This window comes from Drosophila busckii, chromosome 3L, assembly GCF_011750605.1.
Source record: "Drosophila busckii strain San Diego stock center, stock number 13000-0081.31 chromosome 3L, ASM1175060v1, whole genome shotgun sequence".
Lineage (NCBI taxonomy): Eukaryota > Metazoa > Arthropoda > Insecta > Diptera > Drosophilidae > Drosophila > Drosophila busckii.
In genome coordinates, this window is record NC_046606.1 from 7,484,796 (window position 1) to 7,499,566 (window position 14,771).

At 42.5% G+C, this 14,771-nt stretch overlaps 5 protein-coding genes across 9 annotated transcripts; 2 read left to right on the plus strand and 3 right to left on the minus strand.

The window, feature by feature from the left end:
* The first annotated feature begins 10 nt into the window (after positions 1-10).
* On the plus strand, positions 11-5,890 carry LOC108600141. Its single transcript, XM_017987534.2, is given in 7 exon segments — positions 11-97; positions 164-458; positions 1,373-2,623; positions 2,626-3,315; positions 3,367-3,566; positions 3,623-3,760; positions 3,819-5,890. Coding segments are annotated over 7 exon segments (4,575 nt in total). The 5' UTR covers positions 11-88; the 3' UTR covers positions 5,811-5,890.
* Positions 5,891-5,950: 60 nt separating this feature from the next.
* Positions 5,951-9,363, minus strand: LOC108600140 (dnaJ homolog subfamily C member 16). 3 transcript variants are annotated; one of them, XM_017987533.1, is made up of 2 exons: positions 6,731-9,363; positions 5,951-6,147 (listed from the first exon to the last, which is right to left on the minus strand). In XM_017987533.1, exons 1-2 carry the CDS (start codon positions 9,055-9,057, stop codon positions 6,144-6,146), a joined length of 2,331 nt encoding a protein of 776 aa, XP_017843022.1. In that variant the 5' UTR covers positions 9,058-9,363; the 3' UTR covers positions 5,951-6,143. The 3 variants fall into 3 exon arrangements, with proteins under 3 accessions (XP_017843022.1, XP_033149760.1, XP_033149759.1); XM_033293869.1 differs by having other exon boundaries at positions 5,952-6,147; positions 6,673-9,362; XM_033293868.1 differs by having other exon boundaries at positions 5,952-6,147; positions 6,634-9,362.
* A 557-nt stretch (positions 9,364-9,920) lies between these two features.
* On the plus strand, positions 9,921-12,402 carry LOC108601115 (protein FAM76A). Of its 3 annotated transcripts, none has more exons than XM_017989034.1 (6): positions 9,921-10,082; positions 10,431-10,495; positions 10,557-10,673; positions 10,910-11,003; positions 11,198-11,608; positions 11,667-12,402. In XM_017989034.1, the coding sequence occupies exons 1-6, from the start codon at positions 9,996-9,998 to the stop codon at positions 12,036-12,038; spliced, it is 1,146 nt and encodes a 381-aa protein (XP_017844523.1). In that variant the 5' UTR covers positions 9,921-9,995; the 3' UTR covers positions 12,039-12,402. The 3 variants fall into 3 exon arrangements, with proteins under 3 accessions (XP_017844523.1, XP_017844524.1, XP_017844525.1); XM_017989035.1 differs by having other exon boundaries at positions 10,560-10,673; XM_017989036.1 differs by lacking the exons at positions 9,921-10,082; positions 10,431-10,495; positions 10,910-11,003 and having other exon boundaries at positions 10,602-10,673.
* LOC108601116 (adrenodoxin-like protein 1, mitochondrial) lies at positions 12,381-13,236 on the minus strand. The gene is made up of 3 exons (XM_017989037.1): positions 12,994-13,236; positions 12,851-12,902; positions 12,381-12,799 (listed from the first exon to the last, which is right to left on the minus strand). Exons 1-3 carry the CDS (start codon positions 13,103-13,105, stop codon positions 12,448-12,450), a joined length of 516 nt encoding a protein of 171 aa, XP_017844526.1. The 5' UTR covers positions 13,106-13,236; the 3' UTR covers positions 12,381-12,447.
* A 241-nt stretch (positions 13,237-13,477) lies between these two features.
* Positions 13,478-14,699, minus strand: LOC108598521 (heat shock protein 67B3). Its single transcript, XM_017985201.2, has 2 exons — positions 14,294-14,699; positions 13,478-14,225 (listed from the first exon to the last, which is right to left on the minus strand). Exon 2 carries the CDS (start codon positions 14,218-14,220, stop codon positions 13,633-13,635), a length of 588 nt encoding a protein of 195 aa, XP_017840690.1. The 5' UTR covers positions 14,221-14,225; positions 14,294-14,699; the 3' UTR covers positions 13,478-13,632.
* Between the last annotated feature and the right edge of the window lie 72 nt (positions 14,700-14,771).

Below are 14,771 nucleotides of genomic sequence, written 5' to 3' on the forward strand. Positions count from 1 at the left end.
TGCTGATTTTGTTGCTCTTTTTTACAATATTTAAAGGATACATACAACATATGCATAACTTCAAATCGAAGCAACAAAGACAGCCAAGATGAGCGATGTAAGTATTAACAAAAAAGTGAAAAATTATATTTTGCGCACTATTTGTGCTTGTGTTTTTGTTTAGCTAGAAGAAATGGACAGCGACAGGTTAAATGAGCTGGAATCTATACTTTATTCATCTATACATTATAATGATTACAATGATGGCACTGCAGCAGAGTCGGTGCACCCCCAACAAGTGGAGGTGGATATGGATGCGCGGTACATGCCTCCGCCGCTGCAGCGCCAGCAGCGCATTGTAAGCGACAAACGCGTAATAAACAATGGAACTGGCAAGCCGCGCTACTGGACCGACAACAAGTGCGAGACGTCGACACCTGTAACAAATCCAGAGGAGCAGCAGCCAAGAAAAGTTGTGGGTAAGTTGGCAAAGTGGGCATTGACTTTTTTGGGACATTGCTATTGGGAACTTTAGTAACTAGACATAAACAAAATTGAAAATTGTGCTTGAAATTTGTGTGATATACACAAGAAAAACAACAGCAACAAATACAGCCATGACACCACTTTGGCTACTGCGCCTGATGAAGGGAATCCCGCGAGCTCTCTGCAATTGCTTGCGCAGTATATTGAATCACAATATTCTGGCCATAGTCATGCTCAAATTGTTGTTAATTCTGCTCATAATTGACTATAACTATCTGTATAATGGTTGCGATTTGCTCTACTGGCGTGAGCAATTGCGGACTGCGCCGTTGCAGTATGTGCTCTCAATAGTGGTACTCATGGTATCGCTGCATGTTGCGCTCTCTTCCATAGAGAGTTGCATATACGATGTGCTCAGGCGCCGTCAGCAGCAGCGAGAGAGCAAGCCACGACAATATTTTGAGGAGCGCTATAGACGATTTGTTTTGATGCGACTGGTGCAGGCGCTTGAGACTGCGCTTGACAAGCAAGAGCATTGGCAGCATATTTGCGACTGGGAGCAGCTATGTATGTGCCAGCAGCAAATCCATGAAGCCTTAGCAGACTTTCGCAGCTCAGTGGCATTGTTACTGTGGCCCAATCGTGCCGATTTGCAAACCGAGCCCTCTATACTCTATAATGTGGATGACCAGGAGCTGCAGGCGTTACAGCAAGCGGGCTATAGCTTGAATCAGCCGCAGCTGGCGGACATAAGCAATGAGCATCTGCAGCGATTGCTTAATCCAAGCGGCTATTAACAACTGTAAAGCGCAACCCCCAAATTAAAAAATATAATTTTTGTGTAATTTCCATTTATTTTTATTTTATATTATTTTGTTTTATACATTATATTTGAATTTTCTTGCAGCTATGGAGCAGACCAGTTCTAACACGGATGAAACAAAGGCCCCGGAGGCAGTGAAGCCTAAGAGCTGTCCTAAGAAGTCGGCGCCATTGCAAAAAAAACCAAAGATGATGCCACAACAGCAACGTAAGATTCCGCCAGCTGCAGTCAAGAAGCCGCAGGATGTGTCCAAACAGGAGTTGCCTACACCCAAGTCGCCAACAACGCCAGCTGCTGCTACTAGCTCTACCGACTTTGAGCCAGAGCGCTTTGATCAACGTCTGCTGGTGGCAATACCATCTAACTGGCCCATAGCCAAGCCAAAGGTTGCAGGTGGGTTTGCCAAAGAACAGCGCAAGCTGGAGCAGCATCAGCGCTTGGACAAAAAGCGTCAGAAATCCAAGCGCGCCAAGCAGCAAAAGAAAATGCCTGTGGAGATTATAGATTTGATGAACAGCGAGTCCTCGGATACAGATGATGTCATATTGGTGCCGGCACCACCGGTTCCCATAATAAATGTAGATGCAAGCGATGAGGAACCAGACGAGGAGCAACAAGATCCAGACCTAAGTGAAACAGAACCAGAGTCCAGTTTCTATGAAGAGAACGCCATGGATGCAGCAGATATAGCTCTACCACCCACTGAGCTACCCAGCACACCCACCCTAATGCACTCACCTTGCAACTCGGTGCTGTCTAGCGATGATTTTATTGTGCAAAAGGATACCAGCCGTCTGCTGGCGGAGTGTGCCAGTGCTACAGACGAAGATCTGCTGGTGCTCACCCAGGATGCTATGCGAGACGCCGCCGTAGCCGAGCAACTAGATAAGCTGGATAACTCAGCAACAGGCGATAACTCCTCGGAGTATGAGTTTGTGCCGCCCTCGCGACTGGAGGAGATTAAGCGCAATTATCGTGTTGATGAGCAGCAATTTCGTGCACTGGATGTTTATGAAAGCGAATCGGATCTCACTGAAAGCGGCATCTATAGCAAGGGCAAGCCCAAGGCGACGCCTACAATTATACGCAGTGTAGATTCGCCCAGCGATAGCTCCGATGTGGAGGAAGCTGTAGATGCGACAGTTAATAAAACCAAACGACTGCGCAAACGTCGCGCCTCCAGCACCAATCAAAGTCAGTCCGATGCGCGCACCGAAGGCGAAGAATTGGAAACGGATACGGATGAGGATGAGGCACAGGCTACTGGTGTGCCGGGCATAGCGCGTGGCATGGCGGTGGAACGCTGTAAGCGCAAGATTAGGCGACTGAGTCAGCGGCAAGAATGCAGAGGAGCCGCATAAGCTTGAGCCAATGCAGGAAAGCTCCGGACTCTGGTGATGAGGAGGAGGACGAGGAGCAGCGTGCGCTACCCACTGCCAGGCAAATAGCAGAGCGACTGCTGGAGCAGCAGCAACAACAACAGGAGCGCGAGAAAAAGCTGCCCAAGCTATCAGAAATTGTGGACATTATATCAGATGACGAGCCTATGGTGAAAGAGGAAGAACTGCGACCACAGTTGCTAGAGGATGTATCGGATACAAACTCCGTTGGCTCGGATGCCAATACCGAGGATGAGGCTGAGCTGCAATCTGTCATGAACAGGGAACATCTAAGTGATGTCTTCAAGCGCATTGACGAGCATGCAGCAGATGCAAAGCGTAAGCAGCAACATCCGGAGCTGGAGCGGGAGCCGGTTAGCAGCTCTGAAATGGAGGAACGATCAGTGGAAATCGTGGATGAGGAACTAGAGCTAGCTAAGCTAACAGAGTTAGATGAAGACAAGCAGGATGAGGAGATGGAACCGCAGCATCCAGTTGATGTACTAATGGCGCCTACTATGCGCGCTTTGCAGGATCAGCCGCGTGGCGGCGATCTAGTCGGTTGGAATATGGAAATGTGTCGCTTCTACAATGATAGCTGGCATGGCGAGCATTTCAGTTTGAACAAGCTATATAAGGGCATGAGTGGTAAGCTTGCAAATTAAACGATAAACATTTTAATTAAACTCAATTCCATAGGCCATCGTAATGACTGGCGTATTATGAATTCGGATCGTTATCCAGTGGCACGCAAGCGCTCCAATTTCAAGTGCACCAATTGTCTAGAAATGGGACATGTGCGTGTCAAGTGTCCGCGTCCACGCAAGCCAATCGTTTGCTATACTTGCGGCAATACTGGACATGCTGAGCCACGTTGTCCGAATGCCATATGTCTTGGTGTAAGTTGCCTGTCCATTTATTTATTATTTGATGCTTCATATTCATTTATTTACAGTGCGGCAGCAAGCAGGCGCTTTATGTGCAAAAATGCAACAAATGCTCGTTTCACAGTCGCGTTGTCTGTCAGATCTGCAAGATGCGTGGACATACCACTGAGCTATGTCCCGACAAGTGGCGTCGCTATCATTCCACAGTAAGTGCAACGCACAGCATTAATAAGTAATGTATTAATCTATTATCTTTACGATCAGACCCGCTCCAATGTGCAGCTGGAGAGCAATGTACAGTATCGCACCAAACATTGCAGCTATTGCGCCGCACGTGGTCATCTCTTTGAGGAGTGTCGTCAGCGCATGGGCGAGTTTCGACAGCAAGTCTATACAAGTCAAATCATATCGCATCAAAAGACGTATAAAGATCGCACTGGCAGGCTGAGCTACTTGGAAGATACCCCAGCATTGTTTCCAATTGAGACACCCTTTCACTTTAATTGGGACTCTGAGTTTGCCAGCAACAGCTGCTATGCTAGATTTCTAAAGGTCGTTGGCCTGGCCAAGCCACCTGAGAAGATACGCCGCTTAAAGGCGCCGCCACAGCAAGTCTATACCAATGACTATGTCCCCAATCCACAGGCCAAAGCAGCCAGTAGCAAACAGCAGATACAACTAAAGGAAATAACCAGCAATACGCAAACTAAAGCAAACGTTAGTAAGATAAACACACATGAACTGGACTCTGACTCCAATTATAGCTTCTCGGAGCACTTTGAGTTGCCCAGCTCCACAACTACAAGCAATGAGGAGCAGCCAACAAGCAGCGCTATGCCTGACATGATACCGCTCAGCACCACGCCCGAGCCAGAAGAGCAACTGCCCAGCACCAGTCAGCAACAGCAGCAGCCGCAGCGTATACAAGGCATAAGCATGTGTGTAAACACCAAGCTAAATGCCGTTCCCGAAGCCGCTTCCAACACAAGTACTGGCTTGGGAGACTTGCCCACCGAGGCGCGCATTTTGATGGCACGCGATCAAACTGAATATTTATTTAGTCCGGAGGGCAGAGAATTTTTAACTGATAGCGCCAAACAGTGTCAAGTGAGCGTGCGCATGGATTTCAAGGAATACGGCTATGTCTTGGTTATCTATGGAGTCAAGAAGCAACAGGAACAACTGCAGCTGCTGCTCATGCATCGCCATCAGCAGGTCAAGAACAAGACCAAAGAGTTTACAAGCCAGTTGCCACCCAAGCGCGTGGATGTGCTCATTCGCTTCATACGCGATGGCATCGCTAGCCTGCAGAAGGCGTCTCTGGGCAAGCCCCACGATCATTATCAACGTATCAAACAGCTGGAGCAGCAGAACACTAAGCACAGCTACAAGTTAGCAGCCAGCAAGCGTCGTTTGCTGAACATGATATTGCTAGGACAGGCAGGACTCGGCAATGGCACTATGCACTTGGACAAACTGCTGCTTATATTAGGCAAGCTCATCGAGGAGTATCCGGCTGTGGAGGTCGCCACACCTGCGCTCCGACAGGAAATTGACGACCATTGGCGCGTCATATTTACCGCCTATCCGCACGAGAATTATGACGAATTGTTGTTTGACTATGTCATGCTAAAGAACAAGAATCGGCTAACGCAGCTGATGATAGATCCAAAACTGATGGGCATACAGCCGCGCAAGCCAGCAGCAGTGCTATTGACTCCTTATCAGCCGCAGCAGCAGCAGCAACAACAGCAACAACAACCACAACAGCAACGTTCGCCCAAACAGCGCGGCAAGCCGACAACACTACCACATGCTTGTGAAGATCAGGATCAGGAACAAGCACCAGCTGCACCTTCGATGCGTCCACCCAAACAAAAACCACCCAAAACCAAACCCAGGCAGGTTGTACCTGTAATAAATACACGCCGTCAGCTGCCCGTCAACGATCCCCATCAGCGTTCGCCCAGCAATCTGCGGCTGGAAAAACATCTTCGGCCGGAGTGTGTGCGTCTCTTGGCCGACATGGAAAACGGCACCCAAGACAGTCACAAAATCAATACGGATGCAACGAAACCCTCAATGTTTTGGTCGCGTGAATCGCTGCAATATCTTGACGATCTATTTAAACTCACCGACAACGCAGCCACCATTGAACGTCTGCAGCGTGTCCTGGAGCGCTCTAGGCGCGGCCAGCTTTCTCATAATGACTATCGCGCTGTCATAAAACTGCACTCGGTCATGGCGCATAATTAAATATAAATACTAAATAAATACATATATCAATATGCTTGTACAACTAAGCTTTGGTGCCTATTTTCTAAAAACAAAAACTTCAGTTGTTTATATAGTTTAAACTTTAGTTTATAATTTTGCTAAACATGCGTAATACTGTGTAACTACAATACAAACTTTATGCAAATTTTCATTTTGGAGAACACTACAGGAAATTGTTTCTAATTCTCTTTGTTGGTCCAGCAGTACACCAATATATTATTATTCATCCAATTTCATCGAAAGGCAAAGCTGTTGCGTTAGATTAAATTGTGCCTGGCTTGTTTTTGTGTATTTCAGTCAGTTGGAGAGAAGTCAACTGTAAACAGAAAAATTACACATATTACTTAAGATATTTATGTTAAAAAGAAAATCTGAAGAAGTTTGTTTTTTGTAATTTTCATGCACAGTAATAACCAAAAAAACGTGCAGTAAACCTAATTTCTCCTATGTTTATAATTTAATTAAATCTTAAGTTTGTTTATCATAAATATTCATGTGAATAAAGGTTATCTAATTTTAATTGAAATATTAATTTCATCTTTACTGATTAAAATAAATTTAAAAACCAAAGCATATTCAAATCATACATACATAATCAATAATTGTCTATTTAAAAGAATACAATATTGAATTGTCTTCAGATATAGATCTGATAGATACATTTTATTTGCAAGCACATTAACCTACATTTTAAATAATCCGATATGATATGCAACAATATTCAATTTTAAAACTAAAAAACAAAAATAAAGATCATTGTAATAATAACATAGATAATAATTTATTGACTAGAAAGATTTACAAGCAGTGTTTGTGTTGTGTCCAAGTACAAGTAATTTACATTTTTGTTAGATATTGCATTGCATTTGGTTTTGGTAAGCGGAGGGGAGAAGTTTTACTTTGTAGGAAAGTCGGGCCAGTAGTTAATATAATAACGATGTGTGGTGCCTTCGAATAAGCGATCCAACCAATTGCTAAGACCATCCAGCAAGTTGTCCTCAAAGAGCACATTTGTTTCTGATTCAGAGTCCTCTGAATAGTTGACGCCCAGAAAGTTGCCTATTTCAGGATCGTCATTGCGATCCAAAAGCTGTTTGGTCATCTTAATCATGCGCTTATTACCGCGTGCGCATTCCGGATGCTTGGCATGGTAGACGCAAAAATATTTGCGATGTCCATTCAAAGCTATAACGGTGCCCACACAGTTGCGCGGATTAATTTGGAGCTGTTGATTTGTGCAAAGTGAGAGACGCAGCAGCTCTGTATACCAGGGTAAGCCTTTTTCTATAAGCATATGACCAAATAATAAAGTCTTGGTGCGTCTATAAGGCCAAACAGCACGATGGAAGGGTGGTATAAGCTTGGTGCGACTTTGTAGATCGGTTATGAGTAATATAGTGCGACAACCGGGTTTTAATAGTCTAACTAGACCATTGTATTTCTCAGCTCTAAGTTCATAGAGCTTCAATTCTGGCTGCACTTTGGCAAGCTTATTTTTGCATGCATCCTCATTGATGGCACCTTGTGCTTTCAAGGACTCTTCCTCGGCACGTACAAAATACATCATAATATAGCCTACGGTGAACATAAACGCTATAGTGCCAAGCAATGATAACGCAGCAAACAAATGCTCATCTTCAACATTATCTGATAGATAATCCGCCATATATAGCAATCTGGTTATCCATTTACTTAGTATACCCTGAGCATGTTCGTCCAGTAGATTTTGTACAAAGGCCTCATAGGTTAAAGCCTCCGAAGTTTTGAGTAAACGTTGTATGGTTAAGTTAATCTCATGTTTGGTAGCATTTATAGCTGAGTTATTGTTGTAGTCTGCCGACTTTATATCCAACTTGGCGCCATCTACCCACTCATATTTAATTTGTGTGCTGTCTCTGCGCCAGATAACTACCAAACGCAGCAGATTATCCTCAAACGAGCCCTTGGATATGGCATTCAAAAAGTCGGCTTGTTTTTCTTTGAACATGTACGCAAATCTCACACGATCCATACTATAGCCACTCTCCAAGGCTATGTGTCTTAAGGCACCTCTGGCCATATCGTATTCAGGTGAGTTTTCGGTAATCAAAACGACACACAAGCGTTTTCGTGGTCTATTCCATTCGGCTGGACAAACGCCTTCAAGCACCTCTTGCGAGGAAAGTCTAGGCAGTGATAAATACTGATTGGCGGCTATGATATTATCCAAGGTTTGCGTAGGTATATCCGCCATGGATATGCTGGCCACAGCGCGTACTGAGTCCTCATTAAAAAGAAACAGTGTATCCAACTTGGGATTAACTTTAAAGCGTTCCAACAACTGCTTACAGTACTGACTAGTCAAATCCACAAAGCCAAAGGCCACACGCTCATGAAAAGCAAAGGCAGAGATTAAATATCTCAGGCGTGTCACACTTCTGGGCTCAAGCACTAAAGCTCTAACGCGATTATCCTGCCAGCCATTCAGGAATTCATCAATATTGTCATCGTTAATACGTTGGCCAATCTTAAAAGGCATTTTCTTGCGTATAAACTCGGCAAGCTTTTGTTGTGTATAAATGTTCTCGCGATAGACATAGCAGTGACCAGATAGAACCAATACCATTCTTGGTATGTCATCTGCGCCGGACTTACGCAGCACGGCAGGCTCGTGCGCCGCATTGACCGTTGCAAAGGTTACGCCTAAAGGTTCAAACGTATCGATTAGTTTCTTAAAGGCGCCCACTATGCGTATGCAGCCAAAGCACCAGTCGTTGTAAAACATTACAATGTGCAATTTGTTTTTGCTCTTTGGTAAAACAGTTTGATCAAAATAGTTGGATGTAATCGACAGCTTGTGATAAAGACTTATGTCCTGGTCAAAGTTAAAGTGCTTGCCGAAGAATTCCTCAACTGGGTCAGAGCCAAAGCGATTGTAGCCGCTGTAATCATGCTTTTGCTTTAGATAATGTGAATCCTCGCTGGTAATGCCATGACGATCGTATAGTCTTCGTCTATCGCTATCACTTAGCAGCTCATAGGCTTTATTGATTCTCACAAACTTTTGTTCTGCATCTGGATGATTGCTCTTGTCCGGATGCCACTCTTTGGCCAATTGCTTGTATGCACGGCGTATGTCCTGTGTGGAGGCTGATTTACTTACGCCCAGCTCCTTGTATGGATCGCTTAGAGCGCCTAGACAGAGCGCAACCAGTGCGCTAAGTATCAGCACATACTTCCAATACATTCTGCAGTCTCTACCAGCTTATCCCTTTTTCACACACGCACTCACACACACACTCAGGCATATACTCCAAAGTGCGTTTGGGGGTTGGAGTGTGGGTTGCCCTCAGCCGTGCTCCAGTTACGAGTTTAATTATTGGTCTCACTTCCGTTCTCTTAAGCGTTGTTGCAAACGCACATGGCGTTGCAAATAATTTTTTTTGTTAGTTTGTGTCAATGTCGCACTAATTTCTATTGAATTTGTATGCTTTTTATTTTTATTTATATCTGACAGCTTAACTTAACGCTACACCCGACAGGGTTGCCGCGGAGTATGAAACTAACAGTGTGTAAGCATCTGTTAAACTTTGCATTGGGTTGGTATCTTTAATCAGTACACACAACTAATTTAATAATAGAGTAAAAGATTTATAGAGCTCCACGAAGAAAGAAATCTATTAATCCCGTTGAATTATCTATTCAATTTCGCAAAATATAAATTAAACTGTATTTTATTTCATAGTTGGATGACAGTGGTTGCGTGCATTCATCAGTTACAGTGACCACTCGCATACGACAAACCACAATATATAATACAATAATAATACATCATTATTATAACACAATACTTTTGTCTCCGAATCTATTGTTTTTGCATAAGCAAATCATGGAATCCTAGCGAATGTATTCAATTTCATAACATATGAGCTTGTTTAGCTTAAACAACCTTTTGATAATTAAAGATTTTACTGTATTTGTTTTCACGCAACCAGTGTATACATATGCAAAAATTGTTGATACAGCATAAATGCCGTTTTATTTCCCGACCGCCACTTTCAGCTTGTTAAGTGTGGTTACACTGTGTGCGTGGTACAAAAATCGCATTCGCAAATCACCAAGCTGAATTTTAACAAAAAGCACAAAAATATTAGTAATTATTAAAAAATAAATATAAAATTTAAAATGAGTGCAAAAGCATTATTCGCCTGTTCGAAATGTTATACTCGACACCCGTATGAAGAACTCTCTTCAGGACAGCAGCTATGCAAGGTGAAAACAAAAAAGAAATTTATAAAAGCAACAAAAAAAAAGAATAGACTAATACAAACTCAAAATGCAAACAAACAAAACATAGCGTGAATCATAAAGACTTTGCTGCGTTTTTGGCAAAAAAGAGTAAAAAGAAAAAACTGACGCGCGACGAAAATGCTGCTGCGCATTTAACAATGAAAAATTGTCGGCAAGAGGAAGCAGCAAAGCGGGCAGCGGTGACAGAGGCCTGAAAAACTGTAGCCTTTGACTGTGAATAATGATCGTCATGGGTCCAACTGCAGTTCTAAGAACGATATCATGATGTTTTTACAAGGTATTAAATGTTATTTTTATTAATTTTTCCAGATGTGCCGTGGGTCTACCTCAGTTGTTAAATGTACTTACTGCCGCTCGGAATTTCCCTCCGCCACGTAAGTTAGGCTTAGCTTATATTACATTTTTTTTGTTATAAATATATTTTTCGCATATTAGCAGCAAATCACAAAGTGCCTGCAAAAAATGCGAACATTATTTGGCCAAATATGGCAAGCCCAGCGCCTGCGAATGCTGCAAAATAGTTGCCGCCTTTGGTAGTTCCAAATGCATGAGGTAAGTGTCCAAGTCTACTAACAAAGTAAGCTGAGCTCCAAGTAGTCAGTTTTCAACATAATTCTTGTAGTTCAGTCTGGCAATAGTTAGAATACAAAAAAAAAAAAAAACAACGTCTCTTATGAACGCAAAACATTTCTCTCTTCTCTTTTTCTGCTACCCCCTCCAACGTGTTGTGTGTGTGAATTACCATTAAAATATATATGCAATATATGTACACACTAACTGCAAAATAGATGCGCAAGCTACGAGGCTAAATATGGACCGCCAACACAATGCGACGAGTGCAAGCTGCGATCAGCCTTTGACAGGCGCGACGAGAACAAAAAGGTCAGCCAGCCAGCCAAAGGATTTAACTTTATAAGCGCTAAATTAAGTTATTGTAAATGATTAATTGTTGTATTAAGAGACTCCTAATTGCAAGTCAAATGTATTGCGTTCATAAGAGTATCTAGTTTTAAGCACTTGATTGTTAAAGAGTTGTTGTAATGCTAATGCTTATAATCAATCAAAATCAATTTCAGGTCAATGGCAAAATGCTTTGCTGGCTGTGTACGTGCGCCTATAAGCGTGCCTTGCTGAAAGCACAGCAGGAGGGGCGAATATCCATGTCTAAGAAGCGGCCACACGACAAATCCTCCGCCACGTCAAGTCATCGAGACAGCGCCTCTGCTAAAAAGCCCTCACGCGGTGGTGATATTGGCAAAAGCGGCAGCAGTGGTATGAATGCTGTTAGTGCTGCTGGTATGGAGCTACCTGACAAGCTGTCGCGTGGTAATAGCGGCAATGGCAACATAACAGCGCCAGTTGCCATTAGTGTGGACACAAACTCATCAGATCATGTGGTTGCTATAACACATCTCAAAGAGCGCATTGCCAGCCTAGAGAAGCGTCTAAATCACAAAGACAAGGAACTTTTGGAAAAGGACAAACAGGTGAGTCAAGAAACTAAAGTTAATTTGAAATTATTTTTAATCTATATATGTATCACAGCTCACAGAGCTTAAGGGCAAAAACTTTGAAAAGGAAAACGAAATGCGCAACAGACTAAAAGAAGTAGAGCGCCTGCATGATATGAAGGTAGACAACTTGAATCGTAAGGTAGCCAGTTTGTTGAAGGATCTGGCTGTCATGAAGAAAAGCAACAACAACAACAAAAAGAACAGCGCAAAGTCTGAGAAAGAAGCGATCAAGCGTGAAAACTTATCGCCCAAAGAGGAAGTCGTTGCCAGCGTTGTCACTAGTGCTGGTGATATGAAGCCTGAGCTAGACAAAGACGAGAAAAGTCAGGATCGTGATGACGAATCCAATGATCGTGCCAGCGTGCACACACGTTCCAGTTCAAGCAGCCCTTCTTCAAACTGAGACACGCACATTTCAAAATCCCCAACAAGAATCCATACTTGTTGTAATCACTTTTAGTTTGTCGCTTTTCTTTTTTTTAGCTATATTTGCATTAATTGTAACATAATTTTTACCACATTTTGTTTATGATGAATTTTTTACATGTATTCCAACTCCACCCTCCTCCCTCTCCGTATGTACTACTTTTATTCAATGTCAACCATCTGATTAGAAAATGTAATTTTTATAGGCTCAACTTATCAAATTTTCTTTAGTTTAATTATGCGCTACATGAAAAAAACGCAAAAAAAAACAGATAACGAAAGCATTGTTTAACAACTTAAGAAATACATATTAATGTTGGGAACACAATCAACTATTAAAATTATATTTGTTTTTATTTATAAACAATAATTGTTAAAGCGTACTTTTAGTGGGGCTTGGGCTTATGCCCATCAACGTAAAAGTTTCGCGTAGCTTTGGGCAACTCTAGCTCCATGCCCTCCATAGATTTGTCGAGCATTATTTGACAGCCGAGGCGGGAATTTTCACGAAGGAAGGGCGCCATGTCCAGCAGATCGTCCTCCTTTTCATCCGCCTCGTTTAGCTTATCCAGATACCTATTCTGCACATAGACATGACAGGTGGTACAAGCCAGAGATGCTTCACAGGCGCCCTCCATTTCAATGCCATGCCGGTGCGCCAGATAAAGCACGTTATCACCCACCTTGCCCTGTACCTTGAAGCGCTTTCCGTCCTTGTCTACGTAGGTTATATTTACGCTGCACGTGGAATTATGAATAAGAAGCCTTTCTTTTTGCTTATTTACTTACATTTCATCTGGTGACTTCGGATCTTGCCATTCGTACTCGCCATGCCGCAGCCCTACAGAGCAACAAAAGCAAAATTGAATTTCATAATTCTTGACGGTATGACGGAATTAAATCTGTTGTATACGGCAGAATGGATTACTTACATGGTGTCGAGTGTAGTGCTCTGTTCACTCTGTATACTGATGATTTAAGAACTGGCTTGTATATAAAGCGACAGGAATAATTACGCGACTGGCGCAATAGTAAACAAATCATTTTTAAGGTTACTGTTCAGAGGTGAGCGATAGTTTTAAGCAGCTGTTAATCCTGAGCGTATTCAATCACCATACTTGTATAGAAAATCATAAAACAATCACAAATACTATAATAACTGTGCTTTATGGTTATTAAAATAAAAATTGTGTGTAAAAGTTTTAAATAAAGCACATTTTTAACTAGACATAAATAACGTAAAGTCAGCTGCAGCCAAGCGATATCAAGTTATCGATACACACACATAATAGCGGCAGAGCTGCCTTATTCAAACAAATGTCTTTTCTTTTGTTTATATATTTGAGATTAATAAATTTATTAATACTGTTTCTAAATATGTTTGTATTACATTAAAAACTAATTTGATGTAGTAAATGTAAGTAATTATTAAATAAATGCATATTTGCTAATAATGAATTATTTAAAAATGCGTGCAGTACTTTTTACTTCAATATTATGGTGCACTTGAATGATGAGAGATAGTCTTGGGGAAAATCACTTGCTGCTGCGGCTGACAATTGGAAGATGCTTTACTTGTCTGCCTGCTCGCCATCCTTGTGTCCATTTTTATTATCTTTTGGCTGCACAAACAAGTCTGAAGGACCCACGTGCTTGATAGGTATAATACGCTCCTTGCCATCCTCTGGTGCTACCAATGGGGGCACAGTAACAGCCAGCACCCCCTCATCGTTAAGTGTCGAGGCGATGGCATTTATATCATACTCCTTAGGAAGCGGATAGCGACGTATGAAATGACGTGAGACATGTCCATGATCATCCTCACGTTCCTCGTGCTTGCCCTCAATAATGACGCAATTGTTCACCAGCTTAACGCTAATTTCACCAGGCTCAAACAGACCCACATCCAGATTGATCTCAAAATTGCCCAGTTTGTTCTTACCGGCAGCAACACCTGCTGCGAGCTCTCCACGATGCTTTCTGGCCACCAGCTGATGAGCATGGGCTCCCATGCGAGCTATCAAACCCAGCGTATGCAAATCCAATGCGTCATGATGACGCGAGTGTTGTCTGCGATACAAGCGATTGGGAAACATGTCATGGCCGTAGTACATGGAGTCTGGAGAATCCAAGTTCAATACAAATGGCACGTCTGGCATTTTTTCTTATTCAATTAGGTCGTGGAAGAAAATTATACAGAATCTGTATCTGGCACAAGTTCACTGAACCTACAGGCAATTTTCTGGCGTACGTGTGAGGGTTGATTTGTATGTAGAGCGAGGAAGTATTTGTAATTCCGTGTCTTTACTAATTTAACTTTGAATTTCTCAGCACAAATGTGGAGTTGTGACAACATGGCTGACTTTTATACGTGTGCAGCGCAAAAGCTTTTCGAGCTTTTTTGGAGCGACAAACTGGGATGTTCTGGAGCGAATGCAACAGACAAGCAGACAACAGTAACTTTAAGCTGGAGGTCGAGCTTTTTGTGCAGTGCGCCAAAGTCAAACCGCAGGTAAATAAAAATATACAAATTTAAACTTTTGAATTCGATATGTTTTGTCTGCTGCCTGGAGCCAGAGAGCTGCGCTACGTTGTAATATGATAGATAACTGGCGCGCCTTTTAACCACCAACACCACAAAAACAACAACAAAAATAAACATAATAATAATAATAACAAATAGTTAACGGACAACAGGTAGGCTTTGCAA

What these genes read in the sequence shown, in the direction of transcription:
- LOC108601115 (XM_017989034.1), top strand. Translation starts at nt 9,996, where the DNA reads ATGAGTGCAAAAGCATTATTCGCCTGTTCGAAATGTTATACTCGACAC. An exon ending in TCGGAATTTCCCTCCGCCAC is followed by an intron (nt 10,496 to 10,556) that starts GTAAGTTAGGCT and finishes TTCGCATATTAG; the next exon opens with CAGCAAATCACAAAGTGCCT. An exon ending in GGCGCGACGAGAACAAAAAG is followed by an intron (nt 11,004 to 11,197) that starts GTCAGCCAGCCA and finishes AATCAATTTCAG; the next exon opens with GTCAATGGCAAAATGCTTTG.
- LOC108600140 (XM_017987533.1), bottom strand. Translation starts at nt 9,057, where the DNA reads ATGTATTGGAAGTATGTGCTGATACTTAGCGCACTGGTTGCGCTCTGT.
- LOC108601116 (XM_017989037.1), bottom strand. Translation starts at nt 13,105, where the DNA reads ATGATTTGTTTACTATTGCGCCAGTCGCGTAATTATTCCTGTCGCTTT. An exon ending in AGCACTACACTCGACACCAT is followed by an intron (nt 12,903 to 12,993) that starts GTAAGTAATCCA and finishes GTTGCTCTGTAG; the next exon opens with GGCTGCGGCATGGCGAGTAC. An exon ending in CCGAAGTCACCAGATGAAAT is followed by an intron (nt 12,800 to 12,850) that starts GTAAGTAAATAA and finishes TTCCACGTGCAG; the next exon opens with CGTAAATATAACCTACGTAG.
- LOC108598521 (XM_017985201.2), bottom strand. Translation starts at nt 14,220, where the DNA reads ATGCCAGACGTGCCATTTGTATTGAACTTGGATTCTCCAGACTCCATG.